Source organism: Nyctibius grandis, chromosome 17, assembly GCF_013368605.1.
Source record: "Nyctibius grandis isolate bNycGra1 chromosome 17, bNycGra1.pri, whole genome shotgun sequence".
Taxonomy (NCBI): Eukaryota; Metazoa; Chordata; class Aves; order Nyctibiiformes; family Nyctibiidae; genus Nyctibius; species Nyctibius grandis.
Window position 1 is genome coordinate 7068310 of NC_090674.1, and position 14750 is coordinate 7083059.

Genomic DNA, 14750 nt, shown 5'->3' on the forward strand with positions numbered 1-14750 from the left:
TAATCCTACAGTTGCAGATGTAACGTTTATTAACATCATGCAAATAGTTATTATCTGTTTGTAGCAGACTAAATGCTGTAGTATCCTCATTTAACTGAACTTTTTTTTTAAAAAATAGTTATTGGTCCTAGGGGTAATAGACATTTCATTTAAAGGTGACCAGACACACTGCATTAGTCTTTAATGTTACAGTCAATTCACCGAAGAGCTTTGTTCATTAAGGAAAATAAAAGAGGAAAGATGATCTGTTCAGCAGAAAGCAAAATATATTTAACTGGCTGCTAAGACACGAGAGGCTGTTGTCATTTGGGTTAAAGCTTTTTTTTAGCAGAATGCTACATTATGCCAATGTTTTGAAATGACAAAATCCCAGTCACAGTTCAGCTGTAGGTTATCTTCAGGACTAGTACTGTTTGGTACTTGGTGACCAAGTTTGTTCATGTAACCTTTCAGAATGACAAGCCTATTTCTAGACAACATTTTATATCAATTTAATATGACGCCACCAGAAAAAAATGGACCCCTGGCACACCTACCAGCTAAATCAGTGTCCCTTTCTGTCATTTGAAAGGGCTCCATCAGGTGTAAACTGCACAGGTAGTACTATAACACAGTAGTTGGCGGGGATTTATGTCTTGCTTGTTAATACTGCTTAAATAGTTTTGTTCTTTTTCATCATAAATCCTGTCTGGGAAGCTACTAACATTCCAAAACAGGTATTCTATGAAATCAAACCCCCATTTTTTAAACACACACTGTAAAACAATTACTAGGTGAATTTATCTCAGTGCTGCTTTAAAAATACAGCCAACATTTAAAAATGGTATTCAAATTACCTGTAACAAAAGTAAACCACACACAGCTAGACTGCCAGAGTTTCCATAAGGAAAACACACTGCTTGTTTCCAATAGCAAAACCCAAACTTCCCAAATGTAAAACACACACAACACATTTAACAAATAGTTTGCTATCACTGCTGGTTGAAAAAGATCAAACTATGAAGGCCCTGTGACCGAAATCAACCGTTAACTGAAAAAATTCTGTTCTATTAATATCTTGCAAAGCTAACTTCAATGAACAAAAACCCCAATAGTATGTCAGAGGCAGGTTTCAGGTTAATTTGACAAAACCCAAAGCATTTAAGAGCTTTGAGGTTTTGTTCCATATTATCCTTCGTTTATGCTGTTGAGCTCGAGTTGTCTTGCCACAGGGTAAGCACCTTACTCAGCACACTCATGCATTAAAACTTTGAGAAGAAAAAAGAACTGTTACTAGTACCAGTGTAATTGTAGTACAGATAAATGAACCCCCGAAATCCTGAACCGGGGAGGCTGAGTCACCAAGAATTCCAGTGTAGCTCCAGTCAGGGTTTACTCCCCAAAATTATCTTCTTCATGGCTGCATTTACGTTCTCATACAGTGAAGACTGTAAAACCCTTCTATTTTTGACCCTAAGTTTATCTTGTTTCTCTGCATAGTAACTTCAGTTAACCAAAGATTTTCCCCATGACTCTCATCCATATTAAAGCATTCTGTGGAAACAAAGACTTCACTCAGAGGGAGGGATCATCAAACCCACTAAAATTATAATCATTTAATAAAAGTAACGACTACTCTGTGTTTAAAATATTTTCCCAGGCAGCACTTTAGCATATTGTGTATTCCAAACAAAGTGCTATTGCATAATCATTAACTGCACTACGTAGATCTTATGAGGAATATAATGAAGATTCCAGTAAAATAAAGAATATTAAATTTTCTTATGGCTAGAAAACACATACCCATATGCCCATTAACATTATAGGACAGGTTTTTGTTGGCTGTCACATAGTTCAGATTAGATGCAATGTTGTGAGATGTGTAAAGGAAAAGTAATGCCATTATTTTACACTGAGAAAAGGAAGACTAGAAGTAAGCTGTCCAAAATCACCCAGATAATCTGGACTCAGAACACAAAACCTCTCTGTTCCTGCCACTCCCATGTCATATTCACTGGATTATGATGTTACACCAAACAACCATATTTTCAGAAACTATTAGACAAAAATTCATGTAAACACACAAAACCAAAGGGACTAACAGACATTTTAAAAACTACACAATAGCTGTTGAACCTTAGAATCTGCCACAGCAAAGACTGTTTTAAAACTGCAGGTATGTAAAACTGCCTTAGAAATGAGAGGGAAAATTCACCCGATTTTTTTTCTTTATTTTAAAAATGATGTAAGGTTATCTTCAAATATGGGATTTTTTTTAAAGTGTTCTCAAATCCAATTTGAAAAGAATTGTTTGAGACATATATGCTGCAGCCAGTCAGACAATCACAGTTCTGCAATTATCAGCACCTGCATTACAATTCAATGGATTTAAATTACCAAGGGGCCATGGCAGATACCCTACTGACAACAATTAACATAAAAATGTTCTACAGTTTAAAGCTGTGGGTGGGAATTACAAAAGGTTAACAGACTAAATATAAAAATCTTTTTGAATATAAAATCAATGTGCTTTGTTACCAAAATCTGGGTACTGTAATTTAACCAAAATAGGGTTTAGAGTATCTGGCACTCTTCCATACGCGTGAGCTTGGCTTTTCTTTTGAGCAAAATGCCGAGCAGCCAATCTGAAAGTTTAAGACAAAACAAACCCAAGACCCAAAGAAAGTGTTTATATTAATTTTTTAAAATTTATTTTCTTAAGCTTAGCACAGAAGTGAACATCACTCTTATCAGGGCTGAGATTGAAGGGTATTCCTAGTATTTCTTTCTCCATGTCATATGAGAAGTCAGGCTTCTTTACTTTTGAAATATGGTAATTACTACAGTGACGGGTTCACATAAAATTCTAGATAAAATGATCAAAATTACAACAAATATCTACCAGCTAAAAGAAGCAGAAACTGCTAGCTGAAACACAGGCCAGATAATAACAAAACTAAACAGTAAAACAGAGGAGAAACCTAACTATAGCTACAGTTTCCCTTTGCCCCCACCCAGGAGCATATATGAAATGCCAGATTTAAAATAATCTAATTTCACAGAAAATCTTTATTTATCACTGCCCGCAGGAAAGAGGGGGTAAAGTCAAAACCTTTTATTCAGCAGAATATTTGTCTGTAGTGGAAATTACTAACAAGTCTTCAAAGAAGTCTTTGATGATCCTCAGGCTACCTCTATTGATGATGTCAAGAGTTTTAGCACTAAGGGCTTCAGTGGAGAAGTAGGAAACGTGGATGGGGAAGCAGGCTTTGAAGTCAGCTCAGAGAAGCTGACACAAAATATAAATCATGTTAAGGCTTAATCATGCAAACATCGATGTCAAAGGTAAAACTCCTATTGACTTCAAGCATGAGCAGAATCAGGTCCTCAACAATGAATCAAAAACATAAATAGATTGTTCTGAGTCTTCCAGATTAAAAAAAAATCAGTAAGGCTAAAAGAAAAAAAAAGGCACCTGATAGTGTTGTTATTCCATTGTTTAATACAGATTCTGTCTGGTCAGCTGTCCAGACAGAGTATTCCCTAATATGATTAGAAATAAAGTATTCAGGGTTGGGGGTTTCCGTTTTGTTTTTAAACATACTGGCTCGCTGCTGCTTCCAGTGATGGACATGACCATCTAAGAAGCATAACCTTATTTTTGATATCAAAACCTTACTTCAGTAAGAAAATAAAAAAAAAAAAAAAAAAAATCATTCTTGCCACCCATGAAAAAGTGTTTCATGTTTTTTCAGTGAAAACACTCCTAACATGCATGTGTCTGACCTATCACCTTTTCCTTAAGATACTCTCTCTCTTGGAAATACAAGTGGTGACTCAGTTGTTATGGTAACTATTTTTCCTGTTTTCTTTATTTTTTTTTTAACTAACAAATGACAGCCTGTGTGTCATCTGATGCTGTTCCTGAATTAAGTTACACATTCACTTTTGTCAAATAGTCTAAAAAGGGCTGCTTGGATGAAGAAAGAGTGGGGAGAAAGCAGGAAATTTTCCCCAGGCACCCTGCTTTAGCAGGTACAAAATTGCTCCAAATCCTTACATTATAACATGTCCAGCCACATATGAAAAGATGGAGGTTTGGCTTGGCCCTCCTGCATGCTCCAAAGGTAAATCATCATATTTACCCTCCCCTTGTTCTGGTTAAGTTTCAATGTATAAATTCCGGTAAAAGATAATACCTCTCATCACGTAAACTTTCTCACTATTGATTAATCTAAAACTTCAAGTAATCAAATTTAGTACCGCCAATTAAAGGACAATCCCAAAACATTTATGCTCAAGCTATCTCTGTTATAGATTGATATGTATTCTCCTGAATTATCAAGACCATAAAGAAAACTTTAGCACTATTACAAACAAAACATTTTAAACATGGAGTGGCACAAAATATGTTTTCCCCTCAGATTATTCATTTACATGCACCATTTTAATCCATTAAAGCATTTATTATGTGATTAAATTTATGCATAAAGTCAACTTTTTGTTGCCTTGGAGCTATGACATTATGATCTGAAGAGTACCTCTTTTTTGTTACTTTTTGTTAAACAAACTGCCTACAATTCCATGAGCTCCAATCTTGGAAATCCAGCCCTTGTTTGTCCTGTATCCTGCTTAGCCAGTAATCTCAGCGTAGGTCTACCTGAACTTTGGTCTTTCTGATTAAACGAACAACTAAAATTATCAGTTACTGCTTCACCTAAGTGTGTTTTGTTCCTCATTCAAATCCAATGTTATCAGCTGAATACAATGGTAAAATAAGAAGGGAATCCATTTATCCATAAAGAGCCTTCAAAAAAGTATCTCATTAGATATACTTTTAGTGGAACTCAGTGGAGTTAGTGGGTGAAGGAAGAAAAAGTATTAAACAGTGATAAGCTTGAATTAGATGGCAGAATACTTAAGGCTAAGCACTTGCGACCTAAAATCAGCAGGAGCCAAAACTTGAACTTTTTTATAGCTCCAATCTTCTAAACAATGGACCAGCGATACATTTGAGTTGGCTTAATACGAAAGCTTTGTACACTCCTAGCCCTGGTTTCAATTGAAAGCTTGTTACTCAGTCTTGTAAATTCCCCTAAATTTAAGACTTGTAGCACAATAACGTTCTTCAATCCAGAAATATGAAAAATATTTTAGCTGATGCAGCAGAAATGTGATGATATGAAGCAAATGTAAAGCAGAGGGATTAAAACAATCTGGACAACTAGCAACATGATGTCACTGATATCAGTGCCTAGAAATTTCTTTCTTTATTACACTGTGATGTCTTGTAATAATATCAAGAATATAAGAGGAGAACATTCTTCAACATGCACGCATTGCTTCCATTAGTGTAGCACACTGAAATAACCAAGACAACGTTGCTACTCTAAGTCCATTTACCAATGTATCTAATCCTACTTTAAGCAGTCATTATTATCTTTTCTAAAAAGAGTCTTGGAAAATAATTAATACTGAAACAAAAAATGCTCACTAGTAGTTAGAAAAAGAAAAACCCCAAAGAGCTGCATTGATACCAAGCTTACTTGCTTGGCCAACATCATGAAACTACTAGAAATTAATCTGTAAGCATAAGATATATGTTACTAAATAGTGACTAAAGAGATTTTCCAATCAAATTACATCTAATATATCTTTCATGATTGTGGATCTCATTATCTATTTGAAATATGGAAAAACATTCACACTTAAACAAGAGCTACATATGTGTTATTACTAAACAACAAAACCTCTTGGAACTCTTTCACTGACAGTTCATCAATACTGGATAGAAACTGGAGATGATTCTCCATCATTGCATGATTATATCCATACTACAAGCAGTGATGCATGAAAGCCTCAAGGATCTCATCATTTACCCACCAGCAGAAGTTACTCCCAAGGTGTTCTGAGAGCTAGCCAACATTCCTCTCCAAAAGCAGAGATGAGAAGAATCAGAAGAGAAATCAGTAGAGAAATGGCTGGAGAAGAGAATCTTTCAATAGCTCTTCAAGTGTTCTTCATTCTTCTCTTTCTTCCAGCCTCCTAGGCATGTTTTCCCACTCTTTCTACCCCCCTGCCTCACTTCATCTAACTTGCCTTCCAGTACCAATTACTGCAATGTCCCTGACCAAACACACAATTCATTCACTGAAATCAATGATGATTAGTTAACTCTGAGAAGTCTCACTACTTCACTGCCATGAACACTCAGAAAGACAACGCTACCTTATGAAGAAATCACTCCCAGATCACAGCCCAGATCTCCAGACCATGACTATTCACAGCTGATCATCAAAAGAACAACAAATAGTTAGTATGTCACAAGTATATATTAACTCTTACTGTTAACTGTGTCAAAATGTTACAAGTTCAGGTAAAGTTTTTAAGTCAGAGTATAAAACACTCTTACTGTAGTGCTTACTCAAAAAGCCAATAGAACTCTCTATTTTGGCCAGCAGCATTTCACAGAGGAAAGTCAATGGCTGATGATGACTAAAGTTAAAATTAAGAAGAATGTTAAAAAGTACTACTCAGGTGAAAGAAAATCTCAACCAAATCAGAATCAAATGGAATGATCCATTTTAGCTTTATTTGTTATATTTTTCACACGGTTTGTGGCGGGTTGACCTTGGCTGGCTGCCAGATGTCCACCCAACTGCTCTCCCACTCCCCTCTCCTCAACATGGCAGTGGGAAGAAAATAAGATGAAAAGGCTCGTGGCCAAGATAAAGACAAGGAGATCATTTACCAATTACCACCATGGCCAAAACAGACTCAGGGAAAATTACTTATTGCAAATTAAGATAGGCTTGGGTAGTGAGAAACAAAGATAAATTAAAACATCTTCCCCCGTATCTCACGCCCTTTCTTCCCAGGCTCAACTTCACTCCTTCATTCCCAACTCCTCTACCTCCCTCGATGGTGCAGGGGGACAAGGAATGGGGGGCTGCATCATCTGTACTTGGCTTCGACAATCATAACTTAAAGAATATTTGTCTTCCCAGAAGGGTGGAAAGAAGATATACATTCATTTGTTTTAATGAAGGCAGTTTCTTCACAAAAGCCAAGCTTTCTGCCTGAAACACTTATCTAGACATTTATTTTAAAATGAAATCCTGTGGATAATCTTGACTTCCAGAAAAATGCGTTTTAAGAAGATTTAAGAAACAATTAAGTTTTAGTGATAAACAGGAATACCATGCTTTCTTAATACAGTATGTAAATGATTGCACTGCTGAGAAAAGGGAAAATTAAGTCTTTTAAGCACCCAATGAACAGGAGTGGAACAAATTTTCTCTCTTCAAATATATCCTTATAGTAATCTGAAGAGAATACTTCCATGATTGTGTAGACATTTCTTCAAGACCTATTCAATTCCTTATTGTTCAGCTTACAGTGCCAGAGAAAAAGGCCTGTTAAAGTTAACATCTGCTAACTAATCATGAAACAGACCATCACAACATTTTATAGGGTTTGAACATAGCTATGAATTTTGATTACTACCAACTTTGACTGGATTAAAGCAGCACTTTACTGTGAGACTTATGAAACCTACAAAAACTTATTCCTTTATAGGAAATGCTTCTAAAAGGAAACATTTTCATCCTGGGTTCTGAAAACACAACCTAGCATTACAAGTATGTCTAATATTAAAGACAGAAATAAATCAATCAGGTGAACTATATTCTCCCAATTTTTTGATTAAATATTTCATTTTTAGAGTGCTAACATCCTACAGTAGAGATTCTGATATGCAAATATTCTTAAGATGGACTGTTGCACAGATCTGTTCTTCTGAGTGCCATTCTGAGCAGCCAATATTTTGCTGCTTGACACCAAGAGTACACGCATATATGCTGTATTTCAATTTCCTTTGAGGTGATACATTCATATCTGAGTGAGGCAATACAAAAGTTTACTTACGAGCATCTCTTGACCAGCTGCACTCAAGTTGGAACTACTATATTCTGTGTAAACACTCCCCTCATGCAGAAGTCAATTAGACTAGAAAAGCTTTCTATTAAGCCATTGAGTCCATATCTTTGCATTATGATGGGTTTAATTTCTGCTCTGTGCTTAACAAATTATAACCTGCTGAGCAATTCTTTACTATTTCTAATGATATAATTTAAAATAACTGGGATTACTCTTATACACATGCATACCTTGCATGCACACAGAGTTTGTTTCTTTTGCTATCTTTCCAACTTTTTAATTCCAAAATACTTTCACTTTAAAATTAAAAATCCACATTATTAAAACCAAAAAGCTCTCCCTCATCACAAGAATAAAAATATCCATTACAAGAACATTCGATACCTCACTGGAGTTCTGCATTTAACTTGAATTAACAGCTCCCTCCCTTCAGGAAAGGTCTCAGTCAAAGAGCTATCCCCCTTGCTCCAGAGAACTATGCGTTCTAGGAGAACTGAGTACTCAGAGGATGCTAAACACTATAGTCAGGTCATATTCATCAAAAGAGGGACAACCAAAGCATTATGTCAAAGACTGGTTAATAACTGGGGAGCATAACGAATGTACGTACCAGCAGGGTAGCCATTGATCCACAGTCCATCACAGATGTCACCAGAACAATTAACTATAGCACCTCGTTCATTGAATACATCATTTCTCCACTGCCCCTTTAAACAGAAATACACATGGATTTTAAATTTCGACAACACCACAGCTAAATTATAAAGAAGGGATTATTTCAGCCAATTTTCAATAGCAAAGTGGGTGGTCCTCAAGGCTTTTTATAAATACCCTTCCAACATTTGTGTGAAAAGTTGAATAGGAGACCACACAACAACCAAGGATTATGTGGCACTCCTCTAAAGGGGAAAGGGGGGAGAATCAAACATTTCTTGCCTAAGGTTTGTTACTGTGGGATACTATTATGTGAGGTCCTTCAATTCATATATTGCATCGCATTAAATTACATGGCATGAATGAATAACTGCTTTGTCACATACAGAATCGCACATTATTTTTCGTTTTAAAGACTGTGGAAAGTGAAATAGTGTATCAAACTCAATTCCAAAAAGCTTCGGTTATTTAAATCTGGCCTGCATTCCACCCAAGACATACCCTTCACATAAAAGTTTAAATCCTAAGGCTGCAAAGCAAAATACCACAGAAGCTTAGGTACGAGCCAATTAAAGTTTCTAGCAAAGTTAAACTTGCACACGTAATCGTGCAATTTAGTATTACGTCATGAGGAACGTTTAGTTTTTCTAGTGTACCCTTTCCTACTCAATATAGCATAATTTTGACATCATTAGTTCACAGCCACAATTTTACTAACATTAACTGATAGCAGAGTCAATTGATTCCTCTTTGTGAGGGGAGGACAGGAAAATTTGTCAGACATTTCACAGGTATTTGCTGACAGGACAGGGGAGGCCACAATCAGGAATACTGGTTTCAGTTTCATACGTGAGAAGGAAGTATAGTATTGTATATTGTAGTATGCCCTTTTATTCCAAGATATGTGTAAAAACCATCTTCAAGCATAGAGCTGGCACTGAAAATTAGTCTGAATTGTTCTCATATTATTGGGAGAGTTTAGAGTTGAAACTGACAGGGAAATAATCAGACAATGGTCAAAGTACAGTCAAAAGTCGAGGTACACGAAGTGAAACAACTCAGTAACAAACGCCACTTGTTTTACACTGTACTAAATCCTGTTCAGCTTTCAGATAAGTACTCTAACATTGAAAGAATGTTAAGGAACTAGAGAAAAAGAATATTTAAAATCTGAAGTGATCATTCTTCTATTAAGTTGAATATCTGGCTTTTCATGTGATAACAGCAGAGGTACCAAATAAATTGCTACTATAATTCTAAAATGTGTGTGAACCCAGTTGAAACTCCAGATGGATACAGTGGCTAAAATTCTAGCACTTTGTTTACACCTTCAGCAATTACAGATGTAAGCTAGAAGATAAAAGCAAAGACAAAGCAGTTCTTTGGAAATATGCTTCTGATAGTACTTGCTTTGGTCTATTCCTTCCATCACTTTAAAGCACACGATGCATCTTCAGCAGTTATCCCAATGATAGCAGTACTGTTGGTAACTCTAACGTACACAAGCTTCAAGCTCCACTGGCACTTTCACAATCTTTTCTGCCTAGTGGAAGAGACCTTTAAAACAGTAGTCAACTAGTTATATTCCTGAATGGACGTAACTGGAAGAAGGTCTAGAAAAAACTCACTGTAACTGGAATTGTATATAAATTAGGTACTGAAATCATAGGGGCTTTCATCTTGCATCACTGTATGTAAACCTGCAATAGGATTCAGCTGTGTGCTGCTTCCTTTAGAGATGGAAAAGGACGGGGTTATAAAATATGCAACCTTTCTCAGTGGTTCCTTATCACTACCTGTAAAGGCATTGTGCTCGCTTTCAATCAATTCTGATGACTGCCTACTATTAATGTCACTCATTCTCTTAAGTAATTAAGCCACCTCTTTCTTAGATTTGCCTTTGTCTCTCTCTGGCACATTTCCTTGTCTAATCCTCTTTTCCAGATGGCATAAGGACGAGAGATAAGTGTTGCTAAAAGTTGCTTAGCAATGCAACACATGCAAGGTTTGGAAATGCTGACGTCCACATAAGCACTATCTATACATCACACATTTATGCAGAGAAACAAAGGCGTGAACAACCAGAGTGACATAGAGGCCTCCAGAAAAAGAGCTACCAGTTAGTACACAAACAAAGGGGAGCAGGAAACAGAGAAAAAGAAAAAGTTACAACCTTCCAGTGATGGGTGGTATTATGCTGCAAGTTTTTTGTGTTTTGTTTTTAAACTAGAACAGGAAATTCTGCTTTAAACAAAACAAAATCCCTGAGGTTTAGTAAGGTCTTCTATTTTCTGATTCACAGACATACAATGCAGAATGCAGTAGACACAAAGACATTGCAATCTACTAATAGAGACCAAAACAGAAATAAAGAAGTTCATGAAGAACAGTAAGTGATGAAGGCAAAGTTGTTTATCATCAGCTATCAGTTTGATGGGGCTTGGGGTTTGTTTTGCCTTTTTTTCTTCCCATTACTAGTCTTTATTCTTACATGAAGACTACTAATTACATCTTCCCACTGTCTTCCTGTCACATCTTATTATCACGCATCAAAACTATATATCAACTAAAGATCACTAAAAAACACTCAAAAAGGCAATTAAATATACAGATCATGCATTCAGAAATGCTTTCAGCACACTTCCAGGCCACTACTAGGACAGAGTAACTTCTAAAAATTACTAGAGCAATGAGTGATGCAGTAGTCAGTGGTCCTATCCACAAGCAATTAAAATAATAGAGCTCAACATTTACTCGTGGAGGGACTCATGCATGGTCTTTACATCAGCAATAGCTTTATTTAAATTTTTATAACTTATATCATTATATTGTAATCATAATAAAGATTTGGGAAGATTTATTGTTATCTTCAAATTTCATCTTATCCGCTAGTATCAGTATAATTGAGCAACTGAAATTCCAGTAATTTAAATAATTTGCATCAGAACTGAAACTATGACTCTTCCAAACAGGTAACTCAGATGGATTCTAGGGGGGGGCAGGGGAACAAAAGCCTGCAGGTGAAGGAGCCCATAAGGCTTGCCACCTGTTTAGTGTGGTTAACAGGTGTACCAAACAGCAGGCCTTCCTCTGGGAAGGAAGACAAACTAAACACAGCCAAAACACACAAAGGAGCAGCAACAGGGACAGAATGGAACACAGCATCTGCTTACTGGGACTTATGCAGCAGCCAGAAATGAGAAATCACAGAAAGGAAACACTTTCATGAAAAAAAATTAGTGTTTTACTTCATTAACCTCTACAAAATTCATTTACATGTCATTGTTTTTTTTTCATTCTCAAATATATGCACATACAAATGCACTAAAACCAGACAGGCCACCACAGGTCACTGGGGTTTTTTTATATATATATATATATATTTATTTTTTTTTTTACATCAGCAGCTTTCAGGGGCTTTGTTTTGTTATATATTCCCTAGCATTGTTATAGTTTCTATCTTGCATCTCTTGACAATGTTTTTACCCAATGTGAAATCAGTTTTATGGTTAAGCAACAGATAGATCAGAGTTGTTTGTTATTATTGGACTCCTCTGTTGACATAGTTATAATTATTGCTTGTTTACAGGATATGTAATCATCCTGAATCGCTGAAGGTTCACAGACTACAATACACTATTAACTGCCAGCATCCACTTACTGAAAATCTATCACTTGCAAAAGATTGATCTAAAAATCTAGCCCTGACATTATTACAGTTAAAACTGAAGAGGAAAAACAAGACAAATTCAACATTCATGCCATTATTCAATCTATTCTACACCACATAGAAGTAATACTAGAAGAATATCCTAGAGCTCAAGATATTTGCCCATGTTCTTTTTGTTCTAGCAGATTATTTCACTATGTCCAAGGTACTATTTCAGTAAAGGAATAAAAAAAAAATCATATTTTTTCAAAATCCCTACAGTTGCACACAGTTTACAAGCATAGAACTATTTGTACAAAGTATGGGTACACTGACTGATTAGCAATGAAGTTTGACATTCACCAAGATATCTGACCATACAAAACAAACTGCAAAATCTTAGGTGCAAAAGTTTATGCGGACAAAGCAGAAAGAATTTTCAGATCCTTACCTTGAGTTTCTTAGTACCTTGCCCTTTTTTGGGCACTGAACCAAGTCTTACTATTTGTGTTATGACTGGGTTTGCATCCCCTGTGCTGCCCATACATAATTCCTCTAATTGGTTTTCCCATATTTCCTGTTTACTCCCATATTCTGTAGGCTCATGTTTTGCTGGAACTGTGCTGTGATTTTTGTTGGACTTCAGTGGATTACCATAGCTGTCAGGAATGTACTGGTATAAACTGAATAAATACTGTGCACGCAAACCCAATGGCTAACCGACCACATAGTTTTTGTCAACTTTTCATTGACAACAACAAGTCATTAAATCAGGTGGTAGATTCTGCTGGTTACTTGTACTGTGTCAAAACTGGCTGCTGAATAAACAAGCAGTATTGAAAATTTTATAACCATTAAGTTCATGATTATTATTCTCAAAGTATATTATTGTCAGCTTTCCAATCTGAAATAAAAGAAGTGACCAGGCATACTATAAATTTTGTCAGAGAATGACAGAGCCATAGAAAACAAGATCTGAGAGTGTTCAGGGCAGAAAGACAGAAAGAGAATAAGGAGATTAAAATTGCAGAAGCACACGGCTAAATTACTCACCTGTAAAGTCACAGATACATCTCAGACCCTTTCCAGAAGGCTGGTTAGTTCTTTCATAATTCTATGGTAACAGGCTAAAATTAACCTATTATTTTGCCTGAAAAAAAGTATTTATATGCTTTTATTGTTTTATGTTAAGTTATATAATTTAAAAGTAGTGTATGCTGAGTAAACACTTGCATTAAGTATTTGTCTTTTCTGCTTAATATAAACACTAAATCCATCAACAAGATACCATTGCCAGTACTGTCAGGTTTGGGTTGGTTTTTTTTTGGCCAAAGCATCCTGTCACTTTTGAGAACGTATCCAGTGTAAACTTAAATATAGTACTAAATGCTTCCAACCCTACAGAGACAGATCAGTTACTGAACAAGTGTGAGCCTGAAGAATTTTATAGTTCAGTCTCAAAACAGATGCTAGAGAGACACCCAGTGGTACAACGCTGTGTGCACACATGCGCACACAAACATCTACACATAAAATATTCCGTCTTGAATATCTCAAGAAGTGAGAAGCTATTACAAGAACACAATTTTTGTTTAACAGTGTTTAGGTTATAATGAAACAATGCACAACAGCACTTGTACATATTTTTATGTCATCTGTTTCTTTATCCAACAAGTATTCATATGTGCTTATACATATATATACACATACATTTTCTTCTACCTCCAAATCATGTTTACTCCCATTTTACAAATAAGGAATACTCCAAATAATCACAACAAAACTCTTAAGTAGATTACATATCCAAGAAAACAAACATTACTCAGCATTTTATAGCTCTTATTTTTGAAACAAAAAGTAATTCTCACAGATTAAGTCAAGATAAAGTGAGAACAAGAGCTTAGTTTCCTGGCTTTCAGCAGACCAAAGCCACCTTTGAAAAACGAAATCGTTAAATAATTGTACTTATGCAGCATAAACAGGTCTGTTCAGTCCTGACAGAGTAAATTTTAAACAAAGCTTACTCAAAGAGTCTAACTTACCTTCTCTCATTCCATAGAAAAACTTTCCTTCGTATTTCCCACCATCTTTATATTGCAATGCTTTTGTGTCCATGGAGCTTGCCAAACACTGACTGGAATTAAGTGTTCCCTTAAACCAAATCTATGAGAAAGTTAAATACAGAAAGAAACAACAAATCTGTCAAACACAGTTTAATTTTTTTTCCTATATTTAGGGTTCACCAGTAAGTGATATTTTACTTCCAGAGAACAAATAGGAGACATTCTAAAAGCCCAGAAGTTTACAATTAAAGTTACTTTTTTTACTATTAACGCTGTCTAATAAAGACTATAAAAGTGCTCAGTCTTACAAATTACGCTATTTTTTTAAAAAAAAAAACAAAACAGGAAACTAAAAGGACTGCTGGAGGCTCAATTTATTTCTGCTCCTCAGGTCAGGGCCCTGAGTACACCCAACAGGTCCCAATTCCTCTGACAAGACCCACCTGAGGCCTCGAGGCACACCCCTG

The 14750-nt window shown here is 35.8% G+C and overlaps 1 protein-coding gene across 2 annotated transcripts in view; it reads right to left on the bottom strand.

The window, feature by feature from the left end:
* The window catches only part of MORN1 (MORN repeat containing 1), a 33634-nt gene that overhangs the window by 18303 nt on the left and 581 nt on the right, over positions 1-14750 (bottom strand). Inside the window, exons 2-4 of one of the 2 annotated variants that reach the window (XM_068414992.1) lie at positions 14263-14383; positions 13274-13370; positions 8528-8624 (exon numbers count right to left, since the gene is read on the bottom strand). In XM_068414992.1, coding sequence (XP_068271093.1) covers positions 8528-8557 — 30 coding nt within the window. In that variant the 5' untranslated portion in view covers positions 8558-8624; positions 13274-13370; positions 14263-14383. The remainder of the gene's footprint in view (positions 1-8527; positions 8625-13273; positions 13371-14262; positions 14384-14750) is intronic. The other variant, XM_068414993.1, reaches the window with a different exon arrangement.